Source organism: Taurulus bubalis, assembly GCF_910589615.1.
Source record: "Taurulus bubalis genome assembly, chromosome: 15".
NCBI classification, from domain to species: domain Eukaryota; kingdom Metazoa; phylum Chordata; class Actinopteri; order Perciformes; family Cottidae; genus Taurulus; species Taurulus bubalis.
The window spans coordinates 22,332,359-22,358,115 of NC_136603.1; the positions used below are offsets into that span (position 1 = coordinate 22,332,359).

A 25,757-nucleotide genomic window follows, 5' to 3' on the forward strand; every position below is an offset into this window, starting at 1 on the left:
TGGATAACAGTTCCACTGAAACTGAAGTGATGACCATGTTGTCTTATTCCTCCATTATTATATTCGGGTTAACACTGGGTATACACGCCAGGATCGCTATTCAATCCACATCTGCTAACTATATATATTTAGCATTATTAATGTAGGTAGATATTTTTCCGTTTATTTACATGTCATTTTAAAAATAGCTCGCAAGCCCAAAAAACTTTGGCAACCTTGGGAAACCTCCTCACACTATCCTCAGCGAGGCGCTGACTCACCTCCGGCAGACTTCCCACACACACCCCCTCCCTTCCTCTCGGAGCAGCGCTCACTTCTGCGTCACACACACACGCACACGCACACACACACACACACACACACGCCTCTCTCTCAGCAGCGGAGCTCTCACTTGACACACACAGTCAGGACGATGTCAGAGATTCAAACGGTGGCAGTACTGCTCTTCCTTATTTCTTTTGGAGAATGTGTCCACGTGCCTTTGGGGGACCCGGTTACGTTTCCAGAGACTAAAGACTGTCCGGCCGACCAGTCGGGTACACTTTCCCGGGTCGGAGAGCGCGGCACCTCCCCGGTGGCGGATTGGGAGCGAGGCGTTTGGACGCCGGTCCGGGACTACGAGGACCGCGCGCTCCAGGGCGCATCCTTTGCCTTCAACCGCACAGTCTACACCGACACGGGACTCTACGAGCTGCGGTGCGGCGGCCGGGAGCGACACATCCCCCTGTCTGTCGTCATCGGCTCTGAAGCGCCAGTCGACGAGGGGGCTCCGGCCAAACTCTTGTGCTACATCGCCAGAGGTCGGCACGTGGACTCTGTCCGGTGGGAAAAGGGGTCAGAGATGGTGCTGGAGCTGAATCTGTCCTCCGGAGAGATCACTCCCGGGCCAGCATCTGATGGGACCCAGTCCCTGTCTCCCGATGGGAGACTAGGCGACTACTCGCTCATGTTCAACCGCGTTCAGCCGCAGCATCAAGGGGATTACTTTTGCTCTGTCCGCACTAACGGCGCGTGGCAGGGCTGGGGGGACCCCGCTGCTGCGAGGTTAAAGGTCACCACAAGGTCCCCGGACCCGACGACGCTAACTGAGGGGATGGAAGGAGGAGGATCCGCTTCTTCTGCTGAGGTAAAAGTAGAAATACTAATACAAGTCCTGCATTCAAATGTGTTCCTATAATAGTAAATATACTTAAAGTAAAACGTATTCATGCAGAAAGTCTAGAATAATGTGTTATTGTTGGATTATAACACTGATGTGACTCTTATATAGATATACATACTATATCACATATGTCAAACTCAAGGTCCGCGGGCCGAATGCGGCCCGCCGCGTCATTTTTTGTGGCCCGCGACGGCTTCATGGACCCATTTTCAGTGAATCGAGGACCTTTGCATGGGTTGTTATTTTGAAGGGGATTTTTTATGTGCTTTTATTTTGAAGGGGATTTTTTAATGCAACGGAGCGCCATCTATTCACACTCCTCAATGCTGTGTCAAGCTTTACTTGTGAGTTTACACGTTGGACTATTTGTGAGATACTTTTTTTTATTCCATGTTTGTGTATGAAAACACCGAGTCTGTTAAAAAAGGCTGAAGTTATAAAAATGTGTGTTGTATTTCCTCATGTCCTTAAGATGCACTTCTTGGTTTTTAAGTGTAAAAGGGAGTATTTCAAACAATTTTTTGTGTTGGCACTGTGGAAGTGTGCACTCAGGTTCAAACTGCACCATATCATTAAACTAATTTGAGAAGTTAAAAATGTTCCTCGCATTGGATCTCAGCTTGTCATGAAGGGGTCAAGGTGGGTCCTGCAGCCAGACCAGTTGAACCACTGCCCCAGACCAGTTGAACCACTGCCCCAGACCACATGCATGTCTTTATTTGCTCACAATTATTTGTTGGACCAGTTATGTCCTGTGACAAAAGCTTTGAAGAAAGTTAATATAATAACATGCGTTTGATCTGTCATTTTCTTCTGTTTTAAGTTTGATCTTTTATAAATTGTATATTTATTATAATTTAGCAATGTGGGTTTCTTAACCCTAAATTAAATGGATTTCTGTCATAGTAACAGAGAAATTTGCTTACATACATTTATATAAATGCATGTACATTATTTTTACACTTGAATAAACAATAATCTAATACAAAGACAGTTAACATTATGTTCGGGAGGAGTTAAATGTATACAGTGTTACAGTTACAACCGGCCCTTTGACGACCATGATGCTGATGTGGCTCGGGGTGAAAATGAGTTTGACACCCCTGCACTATATAATCATATATATATATCCCCATTTTACACCCAAACTTACAGTTAAAAGCCAATATTGCAAAATATATATGTAATATGTATCTAAATGGGGATGTGTAATCAATGTAACAGTCGCTGAAAAAACAACAACTTTGTGACGGGGTCTTGGGGGAAGGGAAGGGAACCTACAACGCCACCTGGGGACTTGCACCCCAAGAAATATCCGTTTAACAACCCTAAGAGTCAGTTTAGGATTCGCTAAGGACACAGATTCATTACCAATATTGGGCCGGAGACGTTTTATACAGTTTATTTCAGGAATTAAAAGAATATATATTCTACCGTAAAAGCCACAACATGCAAAATCAATTCCAAGCAAAACCAGAACAGCAAAATAAACTTAACAGATCAAATGGATGAAGCAAAACAGCTAAAGCCAAACAAAGACAGAGCAACACAAAACAGCAGCAGGACAACCTACAAATGATAAACAAAAGGTTAAAAGGGTAACGACCTGCTGCAACATACAATTTAAGATTCCAATTACTAAAACTAACTGACCGTAAACTCACCATGAGCCACCACAGGACCAAGAGTGAATGAGGCCATGCCAATAGGTGCCTTTATAGTGGCATTGATTGGGCTGGCTCCTCCCCAAAGGCTGCGTTCACAAACCCTTCTCTTGTGTGGGGGGTTCCCCACTACAATCGGCTAAATGTAGCAGGCTAGTAGTACACCAGTACAATCCGACAAGGGGACAGAAGACAAACGGGGTTTAAATACAAGAGGAGGGTAACGAGGAACAGGTGGAAACACTGAGGGCAGCACAGGTGAAAGGAATACACAATCAGGGAACAGGGCAGACAGACAATCACGGCCGATCACGGGGACAGGAAGTGCAGAAACACAGAGGACGCACAAGACAAGGACTTCACAATAAGACAGGACACCAAACAAACCAACATCATGACAACCTTAAAATTATATTTAACTACCGTACACCGGGCTACCTGAGTAAAGAGGCCTCGGTTTACAACACAGTTGTGAAATAATCACGAAATAAAATGTATTGATTTGGAGTTCAGGGACACAAATTGCCCGTTTAATGTTTGTGTCCCGGACACGACTTTGTTTTCGGGACGACTTAGGTTCATGGAACAAATGCAGGACCCAGCGCGGAGTCGAACACGGGTCTCCTGTTGACTGTCTCTGTGTTTCTCTGTCTAACTTGAATCCTTCTTTCATCTCTTCCTCCTGCTTGTAGGCGACTGAACAGGAACACATGGGAACTTTGGCCATCGTCCTCATAACAGCAGCCGTGGTGTTTGTGACAGTGGCCCCTACATGTCTTCTCCTTGGCTGGTACCTGAAGACCCACCTGACCCGCCCTGCTCCAGGACCAAGTCCTCATCCTGAGGTGAATAAGATGCTACTGATCGGTGGCCCGCATTGTTGCTCTCCTCAAGCCAATGGGTGCATTAGCTCTCCAGTCTAAAGACATATGAAGAATGATGACCTTTACATTTATTCTCAAAATGTATTGTGTTTCTAAAGTGATAACGTTCCTATTTAATGATGATTAATGATATTTAGAAAGACACTTTAGACCAGGGGTGGGCAAACTTTTTGGCTCAGGGGCCACATTGAATAAAAAAATTTGACAGACGGGCCGGGCCAGTATCAGATGGATGGAGAGTGTTTGTGTGAACCTGTCACGGGAGGACAATGTTTAGGACCCAAATGCTTATTGATTATTGGAGCCAAAGGGAAGGTGGGGAGTCTGTGGTCCGCCACAGGGGGTGCTGGGCGGTGTGAGACCCGTGGCTCTACACTTGAGGACGGCGAGGCCGGCAGGGGGCGGTGTGAGAATATAACGTAAATGACTCAGCTTTTTTGTTCAACTCGCTGGTTAAATCTTCATCAATTTGTTCTACACGCCGAGTCACTGTTCTGCGTGATAAACTCAATTTTTCAAATTTGTTTTTGCTCTCTGGACATAAGAGACCTGCTGTTTCTACCATACATTCTTTCAAAAACTCTCCTTCAGAGAAAGGCTTGCTGGCTTTTGCTAATTTGAATGCTAGCAAAAAACTTGCCTTGGTGCTTGATTCTTGTATAGCAGTTTGGCGGAGAAAAATATTTTGCTGACTCTTTAAATTGGCTGCCAACCTCTTAGCAGTAGCCGCCCGTTCTGTCGTTGACTGTTGGCTAGCATAGTTAGCATGCTTGGCGGAAAAGTGGCGGCTAATATTGTATTCTTTGAATACTGCAATGGTTTCTTGGCAAATAAGACATACTGCCTCTGATCGTACTTCGGTGAAAAAATTACAACTCTAAAACTGTTGTAGTACAAACCCTGTCTCCAGCGACAGAAAGTGATTCATATTACCGTAATTCTTCTAAAGTTAACGCTTTACGACATAATTAAAAAGGATTCTGACCGCTAAGAAGTGGAGCTTTTCAGTGGTTTGCGGTATATTACGGTAATAAAAAAAATAAAAAAGTGTCGCCCTTGTCTGTGGGATCAGTGGGGGAGGGGTGGAATGGACCAGCGCAGCACAGCAAGTGTTGCGTGTCGCTCTAGTTCAGCAGAACTCGGCAGGCATCAGTCCGCACGGCGCTACAAACTGCTGTAACGCCTCTCTGTTCCCGACTTGATTTTCCCAAAGCACGATGACCACAACAGACCAGCGTTGATGTTTCTTCATGCTTATTTATTGCTCAGCGCTCTTTTAGGCTTTTCGTGTGTGTGTTCTTCTGCAGCTTCTTTTTAATGTTATAATAATTATAATACTCGGCGAGCCGTAGTTTGCCCACCTCTACATTATAATTATAACAGCACTGATCTAGCTTTGATACTTTCGTCATGTTTGTCTGGTTGTCTTTGTTTGTTGCCGTTTTCTACTGTTTTCTACTTTTTTCTACTGTTTTCTACTGCAAACCAAGTCTACCAACAGGTACAAATAAACTCGTTCATCTTAAGTTTGTTAAGTATAATAAACTCTTTGTTCTGTTAAACCTCTTTGTGTCTGTGTCCCACTTCTTTGGTCATGGCCGTGCGGCCCGGTGTTCAGAACATTTATGACCACATCCAAACATCTTAACTGTACTGGCCATACAGAAATGTTGTAATATGTCAGACACAACGTACTGGTACAGTTAAGATGTGTGGATGTGGTCAGAACATTTCTGAACACATCCATATCAGTCAGTATTCTGAAAAGCGGAAGTTGTGTCCCGTGGCTCTTCCGGCCGTTTGAATGTTTGTTCTCGTCAGATTCTGCAGCTGATTTGATCACAGAGATCCGAGTGTCTGCTGAGTTGACTGCTAGATGAAGTTCATCACACACTTTGGGCTGCATTCCCAAACGACCGGGGGCCGTTACCTGCCTCACAACGGCGGGCAAGCGGTCTTCAGACCGGCTCCGGCTCCCGGTGCGACCGGCTGACCTCACCCCGCCCCTCTTCGCTTGCCGCTACTGAGGGAATCCTTTTTCTTTTCAATTAAAATATGCTTAAATTCAGCGGGAAAACAAGAAAACAACACAAACACACGATTATAAGTGTATTTGTAATACGTCAAACACAAACATAAAAACAATAAAACTAGAATACGGGATATCAACGTATACGTGAATCAACGTATTTGTATTACGTCAAACACAAACATAATCAGGGAGGAGAAACATTTCTGATCAACCTTAATTGAGAATGTGCATTAGTTCTGGGGGAACGTAATCTTTAGCAGACAGGGTTGGTGTGTGGTGGGCGGCCAGAGAAGTTGTCTCGGGGACCAGGCACGTGCACAGACATTTTGGGGGGCAGGTGCTCAAACCAAAAAAAAGGGCACCCATCGCCAAAATTATTTATGAAATTAAAAATAATAATAATAAATAAAAAAACACAGTAGGATATTTTCAACTTATATATTTATTTTGTTAACAAACTAACTCAAATTATCAAATAAAATAAATAAATGAATAACAGGCAAAAACAGACAAAACAAGGCCATATTGTAAAACCAAATGCAATCAAAAAATATTCTAACGTAAAACTTATCAAAACTCAGTCTTCTCCTCCACAATGGCAAGGATTTAATGCCGGTTCTTCGAGGAAAGCTGGAGTGGAACACCTTTCCCTTTGTCTTCAGCTGGTCCTCATTTTCCTCATAGAAGTCGCAAAGAACATGGACAGCTTCCTCTGCCTCTGGGTTTGGCAGATCGTCTTGTTGTGTTATGTTGACATACTTTTCTTTACTGTTTTCTTGAAATTTAATAAACAACAAACTACAAACACATGTATTCACTGTCACCGATTGTATATGACTTTTTAACTGAAAACATAATGCAATATAGCCAGGACAGCCTTACAGAGTCGCGACGCTTTGTGTTGCATTGCTTCGAGGTCTGTATGATCACAAAATTCATAGTTTACCCACCTCTAATTTTACCACTACAGCACTGCCCGGCTCCGCTAGCCCAGGTCGATGTGTCCTTGAGCAAGACACTTAACCCTAAATGTCTCCCGTAGCTGCGCCTACGGTGTATGAATGGTTGATAATCTGATGTGGCTCCTTGCATGGTGCTCCTATCATCAGTGTGTGAATGATGTCTAGTGTTAAAGCGCTTTGAGTGGTCAGAAGACTAGAAAAGCACTATACAAGTACGGGACCATTTACCATTAGTTCATGCAAGGTAAGGCAATATTGAAAATATAAAGTATATTCAGTATATATGTGTGTTAACATACACAAGGAAATGTGTTCTCAAATGTTATATATTTGTATTGCCATGTGCATTGTAAGGTTCATCCTGTTACTGTTTGATGGACGAATAGAACAGCCAATTAGAGGTCAAGCTGAAGTGTTACCTTTTGGATAACAGTTCCACTGAAACTGAAGTGATGACCATGTTGTCTTATTCCTCCATTATTATATTCGGGTTAACACTGGGTATACACGCCAGGATCGCTATTCAATCCACATCTGCTAACTATATATATTTAGCATTATTAATGTAGGTAGATATTTTTCCGTTTATTTACATGTCATTTTAAAAATAGCTCGCAAGCCCAAAAAACTTTGGCAACCTTGGGTAACCTCCTCACACTATCCTCAGCCAGGCGCTGACTCCCCTCCGGCAGACTTCCCACACCCCCCCCCCCCCCCCCCCTCCCTCTCGGAGCAGCGCTCACTTCTGCGTCACACACGCACACACACGCACGCACACACACACACACACACACACACGCACACACACGCACACACACACACCTCTCTCTCAGCAGCGGAGCTCTCACTTGACACACACAGTCAGGACGATGTCAGAGATTCAAACGGTGGCAGTACTGCTCTTCCTTATTTCTTTTGGAGAATGTGTCCACGTGCCTTTGGGGGACCCGGTTACGTTTCCAGAGACTAAAGACTGTCCGGCCGACCAGTCGGGTACACTTTCCCGGGTCGGAGAGCGCGGCACCTCCCCGGTGGCGGATTGGGAGCGAGGCGTTTGGACGCCGGTCCGGGACTACGAGGACCGCGCGCTCCAGGGCGCATCCTTTGCCTTCAACCACACAGTCTACACCGACACGGGACTCTACGAGCTGCGGTGCGGCGGCCGGGAGCGACACATCCCCCTGTCTGTCGTCATCGGAAAAAAAAAAAAAAAAAAAAAAAAGCGGAAGTTGTGCCCCGTGGCTCTTCCGGCCGTTTGAATGTTTGTTCTCGTCAGATTCTGCAGCTGATTTGATCACAGAGATCCAAGTGTCTGCTGAGTTGACTGCTAGATGAAGTTTATCACACACTTTGAGCTTTGAAAACAAGTAAACAATAACACAAGCACACGCTTATAAGTGTGTTTGTAATACGTCAAACACAAACATAAAAACAATAAAACTAGAATACGTGATAATCAACCTATACGTGTATAATCAACGTATTTGTAATACGTCAAACACAAACATAATCAGGGAGGAGATACGTTTCGGATCAAACTTAATTGAGAATGTGCATTAGTTCTGGGGGAACGTAATCTTTAGCAGACAGGGTTGGTGTGTGTGGGCCAGTGCAGTTGTCTCAAGCTGTCAGCTGGGTAACCAGCTTGCTGGGGGCCGAACCGAGCTCCTGGTTTCAGTGTTTAAAAAGCCTTCCGCATGAAGACTATAGGTTCAGTGAGGAGTTAGTTAGTTTTGATTTACAGTCTGGGTAGAGGGACTTCCCCATTGTATTGTTTGTTGGGTTGGTTGTGACCTTGGAACTGCACTATTATGGCAGAGTTACAGGGTTTTTTCTGCTCCATGTGAGGAGTTTTTAGCTTGTTGTACTAAAGATCAGCTCTGGACGATTGCGGAGGAGCATGGTCTCGATCTCAGTGGTTTTGGGGATAAGCGGATTAAGGAGAGCATAACAGCTGCGGTAAAAACACAGATTTTTAAAAAGGGGGTGCTGGTTGCTAAAGAAGAGGCACTGGTTCAGTCAAGAGCAGCAAAGACACTTCCGGGTCCGTCGGGGAGCTTTACCTTTGAGCAGCAAAAGAAATTGCTTTTGTTACAGTTTTCTCAGGAGGAGAGACAGCATTTGGAACTAGAAAGGCAAAGGATTGAGGGAGAGAAGCGAGTGGCAATTGAGAGGTTGAGAGGCATCGGCAGGGGACTGAGCTGGCGAAGTTTGAGTTGATCAGAGATGGGAACATTTCTGGGGATGTTTTGCGAGGGAAAGAAAGTCCTTCATCTGGTCATCATTCCGGTATTGTGAGTATTGCATCTCTTGGCTAAGTTTAATGAGAAGGACCTGGGTGTTTTTTTCCCCTGTTGCAAGGGCAAGGAAGTGGTCTGACTGAGCAAACTGTGCTGTTAGTGTGTGTTGTCAGGGAAGGCTCAGGAGGCGTATGCGGCTTTAGGTGATCTAACTTATATATCAGTCAAGGAGGCTGTACTGAAGGCGTGTGAGTTGGTCCCTGAAGCATATCGCCAGCGTTTTAGAACGTGGGAAAAAAAGGTCAACCAGTCTCATATGGAGTTTGCGAGGGAGCTTACAAGCAATTTTAATCGTTGGTGTGTGTCCTCTGATGTCAGTTATTTTGAGAGTTTGTGCAATTTGGTCATCTTAGAAGAGTTTATGAACACGGAGGGGTGAAACTTTCTGCACTGGCTGCTAGTATTCCTGGTCCTGTTGGGTGAGACTGTGGCAAAGTGGTCATGCGGAGTCTGGCATGGTGGGCGGCCTCGATGATTTTTGGCCTTTTGTCTCGGAAGCGTTCGTAGCACAGACTGGTAGTGACGTTAAGGTGCATGTTAAGATTTTAAGGGATAGAGGTTCTGTCAACTCTTATATTCGGGGCTCCATTTTGCTGTTTTCAGATAAGACGGATACAGGGCATAGTGTTGTGATGCGAGGGATGGGGTTGAGGGTGTTTCTGTTCCGGTGCATAATCTGCATCTGGACTGAGCCTTGGTGCAGGGCAAAGCACCTATTGGGGGGAGACTAGCGTTGCCAGTGGAAGGGGATGACGCAGTTTTGGGCAATAACTTGGCTAGCAGTCGCGTTTGGGCACATCTGCCGCCTCCTCCTCCTCTTCCTCCTCCTCTGCTTCCTCCTTTTCCTCTTCCTCCGACAGGATTTTTTCTTTTGTTGTGGCACACCTTACTGACTGCTGAAGGCCAGAGCTCCAGTGTAAATATCTTATTATTTTTTTACTGCCTATGAGCTGGTGGGTTCCTGTGCGGTTAGCCTGGGGTCTAACGGATGTGGTGTATTGCAATTGTAATATACCACATCCCTCTTTTTTGACTGAGAAGTGGCATACCTATCATTTACCTCAACAGTTAACTCTCTGCTTACCATTAACACTATGGCATCAACATTAAACTTGTCTTTTCTACTTGCACACTTCAATGGTTAATAAAACATGTTCTCTATAAACTAATGGCTTTCATGAAACATTACAAATCACTTTCCTGCCAAGCATTCTGGAGAAACATTTAAGCATTTAGAACATTCAACACTCTTGAAACAGAGTGTTCTCTTTTTTTCTTTTTTTTTTACAAACAAACATTTGAATGAGTATATCATCATCCCTGAAATCAGTCATTGAATCTGTCAGGGCGTCTAACCGCTCTGCCGCTCCTTGTGTAGCATGTGGGTGTACTTAGTCACAGAAGAAGGGTTGTGTGGTGGCAAGTCCTGTGGTGGTGGTGAGCCCACTGACACAGGCGAGAGGGTCGTACCTTTGAGTCTAACCGCTCATCACGGTCAGTGTCTATGAACAGACTCGGGTGTATCTTCCTCAGATGTCGCCGGTTCCTCCTCTGCATCCTACCTGCCGGCGTCTGCACAGCGTAGGAGCGTGGTTCATCTCGCTGTCGGATGACAACAGCAGGCTCCCAGCCGCGCCGCGTGTGCATGTGTACGGTGTCTCCCGAGGTCAACACTGGCATGGGCTTTGCACGCTGATCGTAGTGTTGCTTTTGGCGGAACTGTAGGTTCTGTATTTTGCTGTGAAGATGCTGTGGGGCCGACTGTGTCAGCACGGCACTGGAACACGGAAGTGTGCTCCGTAGAACTCTTCCCATCAGCATCTGTGCAGGTGACTCATTCAGTCCTGTCACCGGTGTGTTCCTCAGTGACAGCAACACTAGATGTGGGTCGGTGCCGGTCTGCGTTGCCTTCTTCAGCGCATGTTTTACAGTCTTTATGGCTCTCTCAGCCATTCCGTTTGAAGAAGGAAAACCTTAGCTGGAGTGTGTGAGATTGAATTCCCATGACGCTGCAATTGACTTCATCTCATAGCTGGCAAATGGGACATGATCACTCACTATCTCCCTAGGAATCCCATGCCTGGCAAAAACAGACTTCATCTTCTGGATCACTGTGTAGGCTGTTTTATCAGACAGGTTAAGCACTTCAGGATATTTGATCAGGTAATCAACTAACAACAGATACGATTGACCATGGACTTTCATCCATGGCAGTTCTGGAATCTGATGTGGTATGAGTGGCTCAGCCTGGTGTTTGGGCTGTAGCTGCTGGCACTGCATGCACTTCTCCACCATTGTCTCTATGTCTCGTGCCATGCCGGGCCAGTAGAGGGATTTTCCTGCTTTGGCTTTTGTGCGCTGCACTCCTTGGTGAGCCAGATGCAGCTTCTCCAAAATCCTATTCATTCAGCAACAGAAGAGCTGTGTATTACATTTCTTTCAATGAATATTATTATCTATTATATTCTTTTATTCATCCATTTACCCCATCCATTTATTTATGCCGCATATAGAAAAAACATAGTGTATATATTCTGGCTCATTAGTTGATGCTTGTGTTAGTTGTCTGCATTTTTGTTTGGACAAGATTATTTATAGTTCTTAAAAATCAATAAAAAACAGATAAAAACAAGACAAAGTCTTTGGGATAAATGCAAACCTTGTACATTAGATTTAAAAAACAATACCATTCACATTTGGGTTAGCCTCTAAAAACACGTCATGGATTGTTGGCAGACACCTGCATCTGTTCAGGGATCAAACTATTTTATTACTGTTCATGTATCTGTGAGTAATGGAAGGTCAAGTCCTCAGCTCTCCTTTACCTCGGTCTGATATGTTTTCACTGTGCCATTGTTCAAAAACACATAAATGAATCACACGTTTGCACTGATGAATCACTATTTAGTCCAACCACTATACAGAGACTATACACTCTCAAAACAGGTGTTAAAAATAACACATCACGTGTTAATTGTTCACACACCTGTGTGTCTAGCTAAGGACAACACGTTGTGTGTTGCTTTCAACAGTGTGTCAGCACATTTAACACATTGCTCTGTGTTACATATTTCAACATAAATATGTGTTAAAATAGGGCAGGTATATCCAGATGATGCTGGTTATTTTGAGCGGTTGACTGGGCGGCTGATCAAGGCCCTCTGTAGACTAATGCATCACATCCTGAACACACACACACACACACACACACACACACACACACACACACACACACACACACACACACACACACACACACACACACACACAACGGAGGAGAGCAACCAGACAGAACACTACATTCCCTAAATTCCCAACCCTGTCCTGCAGACTGGGTGCAAAAAGCCTGCAGGCTGCCAAGAGTCAGGCCGTCCTCAGTCGGGTTGAGTCAAAAGCTGACAATGGAGCTTAGAGAGGAACATGGGCAACACAGACCCTCGGGCCATGAACAAACCCCTGGAGAACCTTCGGAGAGAGAGAGAGAGAGAGAGAGAGAGAGAGAGAGAGAGAGAGAGAAAAAGCATAACTACAATCATCATCAGGCTGCGGGAAGATCTTAAGCTATTTTTATGTTGGAAGCATTGAGAATGCTTGTTTTATGAGCAGCAAAGTTCAGAGAGCATTATGGAGAGGAGACGAGGGCTTCAGCTGCCGTCTGGCAGAGAGGCTGCCAGCAGCTCATTGACACGTCGGGAAAAGAGCTCCTCTCTGACTAACATCCCTCTCTCCTGGACAGCAGCATGCCATTTTAGAACATACGCCTCCAATAACCAGCTATTAGGGTTTATAAATGGACATCGTCTCGGTGAAAAAATTGCTGTAAATCAACAGGATTGTTGATGGTTGTATTTCTCCTGATTGTCAGTTAAACGTTCCAGAATGGTAGTAAAGTGTTGTAATGTCTTTCTCTGCATTATTAATTTGCTCCAGATAGAAAGTTTGACGAATAAACTAATGTTTGACATTTAAGATTTAGTCGACACATGCATATTATAATAATCATTTGTAAACATGTTGGTAAATCTGTGCTGCTCCAGGCCACATAAACATCAAAACTATATTTTTTCGTTTTTCCAGACAACTTTTGAAAGTGTTTGAAAGTTTAATTGTTTTTTTTAAATAACAAAAACCTTTCATGAATGATGAGAACTGTTGATTAAGTGTCTGTGGATCGACTGACAATAAATGCATAGTTTTGTTCCAGCTCCAGTATCTAGTTGACACAAACCGTGAATACTTTACAATATGTGAAATATTTTGCCAATATGTAAAAGCAACATGAATTATAAAAGCTGTTGTGATTGACATCCCTTCAATGCATATATTCATATAGCATACACATGGCAGTGATGGGAAGTAACTAAATGCATTTACTACTGTACAATTTGAAGGTACTTGTACTTTACATGAGTATTTTTATATTCTGCTACTTCATACTTCTACTTCATACTTTTTAAGAGGCTTATATTTAACTTTTTAAGACAGGCTGATGACTCAGTGGTCCTGTCTCCTGACAGCGCTGAGAGGGTCTGCACAGATGGTGTAAAGCAGCTCTCTCTAGACCAGTGGTTCTCAACTGGTCCCTGAATGACAAGCTGCGACCCAAACCCAGGAACATTCTCAACTTCTCAAATGTTTTGAATGAAAAGATGGTGCAGTTTTAACCTGAGATAGTACAGGATATGTATGACAACACATAAACAAGTTTAATGATAAACCAAAACGAGCAGCTGGTGGCGATGCTAGAGAGGGAACTATTCCCTTTTACAATCAATTAGCTGCATTTTAATTAAAAAACAACATACATAACAATTCAGAATCTTCAGCCATTTTTAAACAGACTCAACAGCTTTCATGCACAAACAGAAAAGTCCAACAACTAAGAAGTAGTTTCAAAAAGACTCAAGTGGCCTAACTTTAACTGAGAATACACACTCACTGAATCTATGACAAACACTTTACTATGGAACAAGTCATTGCACTAATTCAAAATAAATTAAACAAAAGGTGCAATTCAAAAGGATTCATATATATAAAATGAACTTTTCTTGTGATTACCTCATCAGTAGGTAAATACTGAAAAACATTGTGCTTTACAGAAAATTAAGAAGCACTCAATTCTCCTCACGACCCCTGAGTTGTTTCCTATCATGCAGGCAGCGCCAGCAGTTGTGAATTTTATATTCAGTAGGCTGTTTAATTTAATTATCCTAAAAACCCAGTCTCCCCCCATATCAGGATGGTTTGACCCAACCACGCTGCTGAAAACATGGAGGGACAAGTGGAAAACCGGCCTCCCAGGTCGATCGCTGCTTTATACTGCCCCCTGGTGGTAAGTATGACATGTAAAAAAAAATAGCAGTGGGGAAATTACAGGATTACAGCAGCATTGCTCACAAGTGAATATATAGAAAATACAGAAAATCAAGTAATATAAATAAACAGTAATAGAAACAATAAAAAACAGTAAAACAGTAAAGAAGAATATTAAATATACAGACTGAATTAAAAAAAAATGAAAGTACTTATAAGTACGTATTGCACGTGTTGGATATTTAAGGTGTGAAAAAATATGAAGAAATATATTTTCATGTTTTATATTTATACTACTATAATAAATACATGTTTGTAGTAGTGGCAGATGTGTACAGTAATGTGTACAGTAATGCAAACACTTAACTGCAACATTAAAGGGATTTACACTTGAATGCATCAATAATTATAATCCACTATTTTAAATTATACGCACTACTTTTACTTGTGTCAAATGTTGGAATTCTACTTGTGACATAGAACGGTAGTTCACTCTATTGTTCTTTCGTATTGATACTTTTACTTTAAGGAGTAACGCTACTTTGTGACAGTTATTCTCCCGTCGTGCTTTGCGGTATATTGTTGCCAGGTCACATGATCACTGCTGCGCCAAGGAGAAAGATGTCGCTGACAGACTGGGGAAGGATGGATGCTGTACTATCCGCGGCGTTTGCCCTCTGCTTACTTGTCTCAACCGGTAAGAAATGATTCAATGTTTGAAAGGAAACGTTTTTACGACACAAGTATAACATAAAAGCGTCACGTATTTGTGAACGACGACCTAGCTTGGACCATCGTTAGCATCGCCGTTTATTGTTAGCTTACTGATACTTACGTCAGGTAACGTAACGTTTTACGACTGTCTCGCGTGAATGACAGTGAATGTGTGAACCAGTATTACTGTGCTTGTACTGTTGGGTCGTTTCATCTGCTTGAGCTTACAACAAGCGGGTAAAAAGAATAGAGCATCGTACTGTTAGCTCGATGCTAACACGTAACGCTAGCAGCGCGCATGAGAATGTGTGTTGTTTCTTGTGTTGGAAAGGCTCGCTACGTGTTCGTGGTCAGATAACATGGGAGGAAAATGTCCATTTATTTCGCTTCCTCGTTGCTTGTTGCTAATACACACGAGATCTGTGCTGTCATGTGACAGACTGTAAACGGGCACTTCCTCTTCAGCTCTGTCACGAGCCTCCCCGTGGTGTTGCTGTGTATCTGACTGCCTTCACGCGGACAGAAGGCCTGTCGGCCGTTAATGAAGATTCACATTTCAGTGAGAGTTGATTATCTCTGAAGTGATCACGTGAGTGCAGAACAGCTGACTAGGGAGTGAACAGGGTCCATGTGCAGCAAACGAGTCGGCGCAAATGAACAGAATAGGAAAACTACTAAAAAACTACAGCACAACTGTAAGCATAGGATAGGAGTGTGTGTGTCAATCCTTTCAGTCGTTCATCATTCCATACGTAATAAATAGTTCACTCCAGGGTTAGAAATGAGCAGCAGCCACAAGCAGAATGCTGGTAAATATGCAAGTGCCTGCTACAGTTGCGTCATTCACTAGCTAATAAAAACAACAACATTGGTAATCTATTCAGTGTCTGGTGGATTTTGGAATCCACCAGGCAAAATGGTTTATTTCCATCACTGGTTCATTCTAAAGAAAGGAGGAAAAGGAGGTTTCTGACTCTTATGGGTCATCATCTGTTGCACCATCGCTGTGAAACGATAATATTAAAATATATTTGTGCAAAGCATTGCAAGTGGGACTGTAGGCCAAAGGTTATGGACACTACTTTTTCGTTCCTTTTGTGAGGATTTTTGTGGACATCGACTTTTACACTGAGAAACTGTTGAATTGAGTTTTTGAGCTTGAGAAACTGTGTTCCTCTTGGAAGTATTTGTACTGCTACTAAACTCTTTATTTGCCACATGTTTTACCAGGATGATTGACGGTCCTCTCTATTCTCACAGGTGTGCATGGAGACAGCTTAACGATTCTGCAGTCTCCAGAGTTTGTGTCCTTCCAGAAGGGAGACTGGCCCGTCTCTGGAGAGAAGATCCCTGACCTGGTGGCTCTAACCATGGGCTTCTCCGTTCAAGAGGTGCGTTGCTCTTTATTGAATGCTGAATCACCACTCCAAACGAATGAGAATATTATTTTCCGAAAACATAAATAAGCAACTGTATGCTAAAGTTCCCCATATCAACGGAAACAACGTGATGATGTGTCACGGTGTTGGCTTCTGATTACGCTGGCCTGGCCTTTACAACGAGTGTCCGTTTGTACAGGATCTGGCGTGGCCAGGCCTTCAGGCCGGCCCGTTGTTCCAGCGTCCCCGCGCCAATGTGCTGGTGGTGGTGAGAGGAGTGGATAGCCTGGCCCTGCCTCAGAGCGTGGCCTCCTATCCCTTGGAGAATGTGAGTCAGAGCTGACTGTGGAGTTGTGATTATGTTTTGTGCAACAAATACTCCTTTAAGTATTCATTGGAGTTTGGCTCAGTGGGTCTTCTTCTTCTTCCCTGCAGCCGGTACCCTTCACCTTGGATAGTGTTGCAGAGACGGTTCACTCCCTGTTTGCTGAGGACACGCCTGTAGTGCTGCAGCTAGCGCCCAGTGAGGAGGTAATGCAAATATACTGAGAACGAGCTACGCATACTCGCCATTTGTGCCATCACGCTTTAACAAAAACAATGTGTTTGTTGTCTCTGTCAGAGGTTGTACATGCTGGGGAAGGCCAATGCTGTGTTTGAGGACCTGCCCGTCACCCTGCAGCAGATCCGTGCCCGTCTGTCCCAGGATGGCTCTGTCCTGACCTCCCTGCCGCTCAACTCCCTCAGCAGAAATGCGGAGGTCGGTTTTTCAAACGGCAACATCGTGCCCACACAAGGTTCGCAGTGAGGCTTAGCCTCACTGCGAACACAAGCACCGTTCTTTTACAGACACACTTGTGAGCCAGCATGACATGATTTTAACTGAACGATCCCCATCACTTTACCTCCAGAAGAGGGTGTTAAAATGTATATTCTTATGCATTTGGCACACAGTATTTACAGTAGCAATAATATTTAACATAAAAAATAGCACCCTCATATTCGTTTCTAGAGAGTGAACAGATTTACCTGATTGAGATCGTTTTTGTCAACTAGAGTCTGCCTTTCTTACCTTTGAACCGTTTCTGCTCTCTAGGCTGATTTGCTCTTCCTGTCTGAGGTCCAGGTCCTGCATGACATCACAGCTCTGGTAAGTCGTCGTGGTTGGACGAAACCCGGCTGAAAATGAGGATTAGTTCTTGCGTCGTGGCTCAGACGTCTCTGTCATCTTCCCCTCGTGCAGCTGCAGAGACACAGACATTTGGCGAAGGACCACTCCCCTGACCTGTACTCTCTGGAGTTGTCCGGTCTGGAGGAGCTCAGCCGGCTCTACGGCCAGGACTCCCCCCAGTACCGCGACGCCACGGCCATCCTCGCCTCCGTCCTGCAGAAAGTAAGGAGGCGGTCTCACCGGGCCTCTTTTCCAGCACCGCCTTGGTTTTTAATCAGGGTTCTTACAGTCATGGAAAACCTAGAAAAGTAGTGGAATTTTAAAATGGTTATTTCCAGGCCTGGAAAAATCCTTGAAAAAAATAAAATCCCCAAAGGTTTTGTAAAACTCATGTAAATGTGTTATATCAATGTGTTCATGACGTTCATTTACACTGAGTTTGAAAAGAAAGACTCAAAATATAAGCAGGCATACATACAGGCATCTATATAAATGTTTATTCTTTTAATCAAACTATTGTCTCATTCATTTGTGTCATTTAAGGTTTACTGTATGCTTTGTATTCTCATTGTTAGTTTAAATACTACATTTACTCACTTTTTACTGTTTACACCCAGATTTCACTAAATGTTTGGTCATGGAAATTTGGTTTAAAGTCATGGAACATTGGTCAGAATGTGTATGAACCCTGTTTGATGTCACGTCTCTACATAATACTACTTGTGTCTTCTTCATTGTAGTTTGGAGAGGATGTGTATGGTCTCTACGGCAACAGCGCCGTGGTGGAGGTTGTCACCGTCAAGACCTTTCAGGCTCCTTTGACCAGGAGGTCCCGATCGATCCTGGAATCCAAACAGATTGTAAGTCTTGTTAACTGTTGAAATAGAAGTTCATTGTACTCCCATTCAGGCCTTATTGATAGTTTGAATAGCATTATAAAACCGTTAGCAGAATATTAGAAACGCCTCTTATCGTGCAATACATTAACATTACCGCCTGCAGAATGACACCTCTGTAAAATAGATTTTAAAAACCCTGAACATTATAACCGTCGTGATATCAATGTTTATTGCAGGGCTATTTTATATGAATACATGAGTTTTAGTTAGGTGTGCTTAATAAATGGGCAACTTCGTGTATGTTTGGCACATGTGGATACTGTTCCATAAGGGTTCTTGTTTCGTTGTCTCTGGAGATGCCTCAGGCCTTCGTGATCTACTCTTTTTCAGTATCTCACACCTGGCAAAGGCGTCTTCCTCTGCAGACTATCTGCTCACCTGATTGCTGCTTTGTTGTCCTTGCCCTCTTCTCTTTCTGTGTCGGTACATTATGAGAGACGCCAAAACAAAAAGAAGTAAAATGTCACGTCATAGCAGTAATAGCGCAGATGTAAATGTTAGCGCCTGCATATCATTTAGCTGAGCAGGTCTTCCGGCGCAGCGCAGCACATGCTGGCTCACTGGGACACTCATAAAGGAAATGAGTTCAATTGTGCTTTTCCTGCCATGCCGAGTCAAAAGGTCTGCTGTGGGAAGGATCTGCTCCACGGTTGAAGTCTCCTATTTTGAGGAATATGAATTAAATTCCAATATGGCTGAATCATGTAACAGTCCATGCGTCTCATGTTGTGTTGGTGCTATCAACGGGTGACATCGGACACTGAACTAAGAAATCCGAACCTATGCCGTTAGTATTTACGGTGGGACTGTCGGAGGTCCCTGGTGTGAAGTCTAAACCCAGTTCCAGTTCCAGGCCGCTCTGTTTTTATGACACTCTGGAACCAAGGAGTGCTTTGATCATCCCTCTAGTGCAGGGGTGTCAAACTCATGTTAGTGAAGGGGCCGCATGCTGCCCAATTGGATCTCAAGTGGGCCGGACCAGTAAAATCACAGCATATAAACGCATACATAATGACAATCTTTCTCTATGTTTAAATCATTGGTGAAGGTTTTTGGATGATAAACCCTATTTTAAGGTATTTTTGCAATAAACTAGAAACATAAAGTCCAAAAATTCAGACATCAGCCCACTGTTTACCTGCCTGGGCTCTCCTCTGCAGATTCCCTCGCAGTTGAGCAATATTTATAGTAATGTCAGTGGTCTAATGAATTCTGACTCTGGGTCAATGTATAGCGTGCCCTAGGGCTGGGCAGTATGGCCAAAAATTCATATCACAGTATTTTGTAAGATTCTGGCGGTTTCACGGTATATCACGGCATTTTTTTTCCAAATAAACATAAATTTATTGATGTCGAAAAGGACCGTCACCGCCATCGTTATTCACCACTCGCTCGCAACTGACCAGCAGCTGTTTTGATTGGTACATAGGGTGCTAACCTGGAGGGATTTAGGACCCAGGGGAATACCTTGATACTAGTGGCGCATGCGCGGCCGTAACGACTATTGTCATTCTTCAGCCGGCAGCAAGATTTAATGTTTACAGTCACAGATACGTGTCCAGCGGTCTGAGCTACTTACGTCTCACGGATATAAGTTGACTCTAGGTGTGCAAGACATGACATTGCCAAAAGGCATGATGGGTAAAGCCCACCCACTGTGCTGCACAGGAAAAGACTTCTTCCTTCACAAGAAAAGTCTTCCTGTGTGGGCGGTGCCATTTACCCAGCATGCCTTTTGGCAATGTCATTTTTTGCACACCTTGAGTCAAATAAGTTAACATGAGACGTAAGGAGCTCGGTCCGCTGCTCCTTCAGCTTCAAGCTGTGAACATTAATTGTTGTTGCTGCCAAACAGCAGCGACCGATATTATGGTATGTGAACAATTCATACCATACGCACAACCGAGACTGCACAACCGAGACTGGTATACCGGTTCAACCGGTATGTCGCACAGCCCTAGCGTGCCCGTTTTTCAATCAGTGGTTCGAGACCCAGCTCAGCTTTCTTTCTTTGTTTCTGCAATTTTAACATTCCCGTGGGCCAGACTGGACCCCCTGGCGGGCCGGATCCGGCCCGCGGGCCGTATGTTTGACACCCTTGCTCTAGTGGAATGAGTCCTAGTCGTCTCTTTAGACGTTACACTCTCTTCCTTTCAGGTACTCGATGGAGGTCCGGCATTTTTTAAACGTTCTTTTCTTTTTTGCAGAGTAACCCCGGCAGCCCTTACAACCTGGCCTACAAGTACAACTTCCAGTACGCCGCGATCTTCAACATCGTGCTGTGGCTGATGATCGCTCTGGCCCTCGCCGTCATCGTCGTCTCCTACAACCTGTGGAACATGGACCCGGGGTACGACAGCATCATCTACAGGATGACCAACCAGAAGATCAGGATGGACTAAGTCCTGACCGGCGGCACTCCGGTTGTCCCCTTGGATCCCTCTAGTGAATGTTTGTGTTTTGTGTGAGGTCTTGTTTAGTGGGGGAAAAACAAACAAACTGTGACAGCTTGATGGGAGGAAGTGGCGTAATACTGAGTCACCTCTTTGTTTACAACACTGGCAGGAGAACGGACAAAAAAAGAATAATATCAACATTAAATTGTTTAATTTTCTTGCATAAAGCGGTTTGATATCCTCCACTGATATATACGCTAAACCCCATTCAGACTTCCTCCCTTCAACCTCAGCTCACATCATTCCTTAAGACTTAAACTCCTCACTAAATACGTTTCCTTTGTTTCCCTGGTGATTGCAACTGTATTTTTATTGTAAAAAAATGATATTGTAATATGAAAGAATGAGTCTGGTTCCTGTGTGAAATTGCTGTGCTTGTCTTGCTGTGTGAAATGTTTTAAGTTAAATAAATCTATGTGTATATATTGAATATACAAATGCAACTGTATGAGAAACTTCTGCGCTCTTATTGTGAAAAAGATGTTGGCAGTGTTTAGTCCCGGCTTCCTTTCCAAACACTGAATACATATTGGATTACATGAATAGTTGATCATTATGTTAGGATCAATGAAGCTCTGTAAATCGCAATAAAATACCTGAGAATAAATTATTACATGTATCACCCTGATTTAAAGCAGCAGTGTTTCATTTCTTTATTTGGAGCGTGTGTTGAATTTAGGGAAGAATCTCACTTGTAATGTTTCATATTCACTTTCAACTTTTCCCCAACCGTTTGGCTTGTAAATCTCTACACGTTAAGTTAAAAGTCATATACCTCCGAACGTAAATACTTTCATTTAAACAACGGTTTCCCTCAGTTTCTCATTTTCTCATCCAGTTATCATCATACAACTCCTCGGATTCCTCCTGTGACCCTTTTGGGGCCTCGACCCCTAGACTGGGATCCATCGGCTGGGAACCATCGATAAACCACCAAACTGTTGTCGTTACAACCTTCTCCACCTCAACCCGCTACAGTAAAATGCATCGGCACATGTGACATAAGTCACGAGGGATAACTGATTTGCAGAAGTATTTTTACTTTAAGTACTCTTTGTTGATAATACTGATGTCCTTCTACTGGAGTAGCATTTTAATTGAAGGAATTTACTTGATATTATTATTTTTTTTTTTTAAGTTTGACTTTGAGTGGTTCTCAAATGGGGGTACATGAAGGTACGCAATATTTTTTTTATAAATATATTTAAAAAAAGCATCCAAAAATTTCTTTTCAAATAATTATTTAACAAATATTAAATAAAACTTAAGTGTACGTTCTTGAACTGAATTGTACATATTCTAGCAGCGCTGTGTATTACATGCTTACAAAATGACATGCTAAAAAGGCTTTGCACTGGTCAGGGGGTACTGAAAAACATATTTCACAGGGGGTATATCTCTGAATAAAGGCTGGAAACCCACTGACTTAAAGGGTCAGTTCAAAAATACTTCTCCCACTAATACACTGTTTCCAAGAATGACATTTTATTTCAGAATTCATCTGATGATCGGTTAAGTTTCTGACAGGATGATTCCGCACAGACTCATTTCGGTCCTTCCTTCTAGATACAGTTCGTCCAGAGTTCATCACGTTACGCTATAGTGTATAACCGCTCAGCCAATCAGAGTGCACTTGAGCTCTCTAAGCCCCGCCCCCGGTATTATCTGCGGTATGTAACTCGTGCTTTTGTAACAGTGGTAGTATTGATACCGGAAAGAGCACAGAGCAGCGTTCAACTGCGACGGACGAGCTTATTTCAGCTGTATACGGAAACAAGAAACAACCATGGTCTGACTGATCATCAAAGGTAGGAGATTACTGAAGTAGATTATTGTTTTTTGTAAATTAAAACCTTAGTTGACCGCGTCAACACCGAGGAGAGACACTGGTGTTCATAGAGTCTAAGGTTAGCAGTGACGTGAACTATCTGTAATGACTATCAATGATCCATGATCCATCGACCTGTCTATCTGTAAACAACACATAGCATGTGAAGTGCAGTGCTGGAAATCAGCTATAAGAACATATTCTCACATGTACAAAAATACTGTATTTAAGTACACTTCTGAGGCATGTCATTCGATGCTACTTCATAGGCCTACCTATTCTCGACACCATGTAGAGGGATTTTGAATATTCAGCAAAGTATGACCAATAAATAATGTGTTTTATTATCAATTAAGTTAGCATAGTATAAAGCAATTCAAATGACCTCGCCTTTCTCCATTCACCAGCTGCAACATTAAAGTAATTATCATTGTTAATTATTAGAAATTATACTCAAATTGGCCATTCTGCATAATGAGTATAATATATAAATATGTGTGTGCTTTTTCTCAACTCATTTGCATGAATGCATGCCTTTGTGTGTTTCTACATGTAGTATTGCTTATTTTACTTAAGTGTATGTACTGAGTACTTCTGTAAGACTTATGTGCTATTTTTCTACTTATTTAAGATGTATCTTCTGTTCTTTTTGCTTCACCTCAGCTAGCGTCTACGTGGTCCGGAAGATCCGGGCTTCCATTGCAGGAGAGCAACTGGAGAAGCCCATCGTCACACCATGTAGCGCTATTGGTAAGAGCACGACAACAACCACGACTTCTGCACAGAAACAAGGAACTCTGAGTTTAAAGACAGAAAGAGAATATGTAACCCTTTGTGTGGACTCTGAAGAATGAGCAGATAACGGTTCAATTGAACTGTTTTCATTCATTCACTTATTGTTCTAAAGTTGCCTTTCCATTATGCCATGAAGCCACGGAGACGTGAAGATGAAGATCCCATGTAAAGCGTCTTTGAGCATTTTGAAAAGCGCTATATAAAATTAATGTATTATTATTATAAGATCTTATGATGGACGATTTTTCTGTAGATCTGTTAAACAGGAATGAAGTCTCTGAATCAAAGTTGTCTAAAGTCCATTTATTCCTGCAGGAAGGAAAAGTCTGTCACTGCCACTGGCGCAGCCTGTAACACAGAAATCGAAGAAGCAACATTCATCACCCCACTTATAACACAATCAAGTCTCCGCCCCCTAAGTACCATAAAACACAGAGTCCTGGTCTGTGTAAAACCTGTTTATCCATTAGTCTTTGAACACAGATAAGTTATCTAGTCACAGCCAGATAAGTCAAACCAACATCCGTTTACGACCCCCTAATATACAAGTGAAGACCAGTCACTAAGCCTCTGATCCCAGTACTTTCCCATCTCCTGCCTCGGCCATTTGGTCCCTCACCTCTGAGGGTCATTTCAAGTTCAATTCAGGCTCTATTAAACTCACAATATTACAACACTATATTTTACCATTACAATCTCTGTCCATTCCACTGCAACCCTGATGGATCTTGTGTAATACTGACATTTATTCTAGGGCAAAAATTATATTCATGCTAGTGCAATAAATATATTTAAACTAGTGAAAGAGTTACACGTATTCTAGTTCAGTAATTACATTCATGCTAGTGCAATAAATATATTTTTTGAGTGAAACAATTAAATTTATTCTACTCCAATACTTGCATCATAAAGTGCAATCAATTATCTATTATAAAGCAAAAGTACATAGTATTTATTTCACATATTGTTTTAGAACCTGTGGTGTCTGCTGAAGTGGTTTTGTTTCTGTGCCGTTATCCACTTTGTCTCATAATCACACGGATCAGCAGAGCTTCTTATTTCGTTGTATTCTGTGCAACGACAACAAAGGCTTTCTACTCAGAGCCATGAGATTAGACGTATTAGAGGAGCGTCATGCAGGACATGTCTCTGACTCGCATGTGTTCCTCTTTTAGCTGAAAGGAGAGCGGGGCATGGGCCGGGTGGAAGCGCCCCGGCGGCTGCACTGATCCCGGGACCTGAGGAAGGTGGCGGCGGAGCGGCAGGCTTGGGGCCTTCCTCCGAGACGGCGGTGCAGAAATGTGGCCCCTGACGTTAAAGACCCCGCTGGACACTGCAATGGGGAAATATCATTTTTCATCTTTGTATATTTGCGTTAGGAACATTGGAAACATATGCATATATGCATATGTTATAATATAAAATATTAATTAATAATAATAATATTAATAATATAAAATATAAATAAACATATGCAGAATCATTTAGATTGTTGTCAAAACGCAAATAATACAAAGCCCATTGTTTCACTGCTTTCCAGTGTCCACGCTGTCCTCGGTGACCGTCGTCACACACATTCATGTCTTTTTCACAGCTGACATTTTGACTTACCATATGAGCTGCACGCGATACGACAGGCAGCTGGACGTAATGGAGACGTTCATGTTATTAAATGTGGTCAGTCAACATGTCCTCTGTGAGAAAAGCTGCGTTCATGTGCTGCAGTGTTTGAAGGCCGACTCGCCAACCTCCCTCCAGGGGCCGAGCACGCCTGATGTTTCTGCTGCTGTGTCAATAAATGCATAATAAAAGAGCGTTGCTTCCGGGTGGATGTTTGTTTACATGTTAAGGGCAATTGTTATAAGGCTGAGTGTATAATGTGATAGTAGGAAAGGCTCTGGTTTAAAAGGAAACATGAATAAAGGCAACAGCAGATAACACGTAAAAGTGCTGAGTCACCATTAATCATACTAACTACGCCTGCTCCGACATATCAAATGATCTGCTGGACAAAAGGTCTACTCGACTAATGTAAAAGGGCGGATTGAGATAACAATTTGTGTTTTTGTCTCAGATTTACGACATGTAATTGTGCAAACACAGGTCAGGGTTTCCAGACGGCCGTATTTAATAGCAATAGTCCGTCTGAAGATGAACTTTGTAGCTAGAAAACTCCTGGAATACAACGCTGGTTTTGT

At 43.1% G+C, this 25,757-nt stretch overlaps 1 protein-coding gene and 1 long non-coding RNA gene across 2 annotated transcripts; both read left to right on the top strand.

The window, feature by feature from the left end:
• Positions 1 to 14,919: 14,919 nt before the first annotated feature.
• Positions 14,920 to 21,564, top strand: atp6ap2 (ATPase H+ transporting accessory protein 2). The gene is made up of 9 exons (XM_079231116.1): positions 14,920 to 15,014; positions 16,292 to 16,422; positions 16,610 to 16,738; positions 16,846 to 16,941; positions 17,033 to 17,170; positions 17,507 to 17,560; positions 17,654 to 17,803; positions 18,322 to 18,441; positions 20,688 to 21,564. Exons 1-9 carry the CDS (start codon positions 14,939 to 14,941, stop codon positions 20,880 to 20,882), a joined length of 1,089 nt encoding a protein of 362 aa, XP_079087242.1. The 5' UTR covers positions 14,920 to 14,938; the 3' UTR covers positions 20,883 to 21,564.
• Positions 21,565 to 22,638: 1,074 nt separating this feature from the next.
• On the top strand, positions 22,639 to 25,373 carry LOC306748311. Its single transcript, XR_013771153.1, has 3 exons — positions 22,639 to 22,744; positions 23,428 to 23,514; positions 24,735 to 25,373. It is a non-coding gene; the product is annotated as an uncharacterized lncRNA (long non-coding RNA).
• The last annotated feature ends 384 nt before the right edge of the window (positions 25,374 to 25,757 follow it).

Excerpts from the sequence above, each read along its gene's own strand:
- atp6ap2 (XM_079231116.1), top strand. The coding sequence starts at position 14,939 with ATGTCGCTGACAGACTGGGGAAGGATGGATGCTGTACTATCCGCGGCG. Across the intron at positions 17,804-18,321 it reads TCGCCTCCGTCCTGCAGAAA|TTTGGAGAGGATGTGTATGG; the intron begins GTAAGGAGGCGG and ends TCTTCATTGTAG. Across the intron at positions 18,442-20,687 it reads TCCTGGAATCCAAACAGATT|AGTAACCCCGGCAGCCCTTA; the intron begins GTAAGTCTTGTT and ends TCTTTTTTGCAG.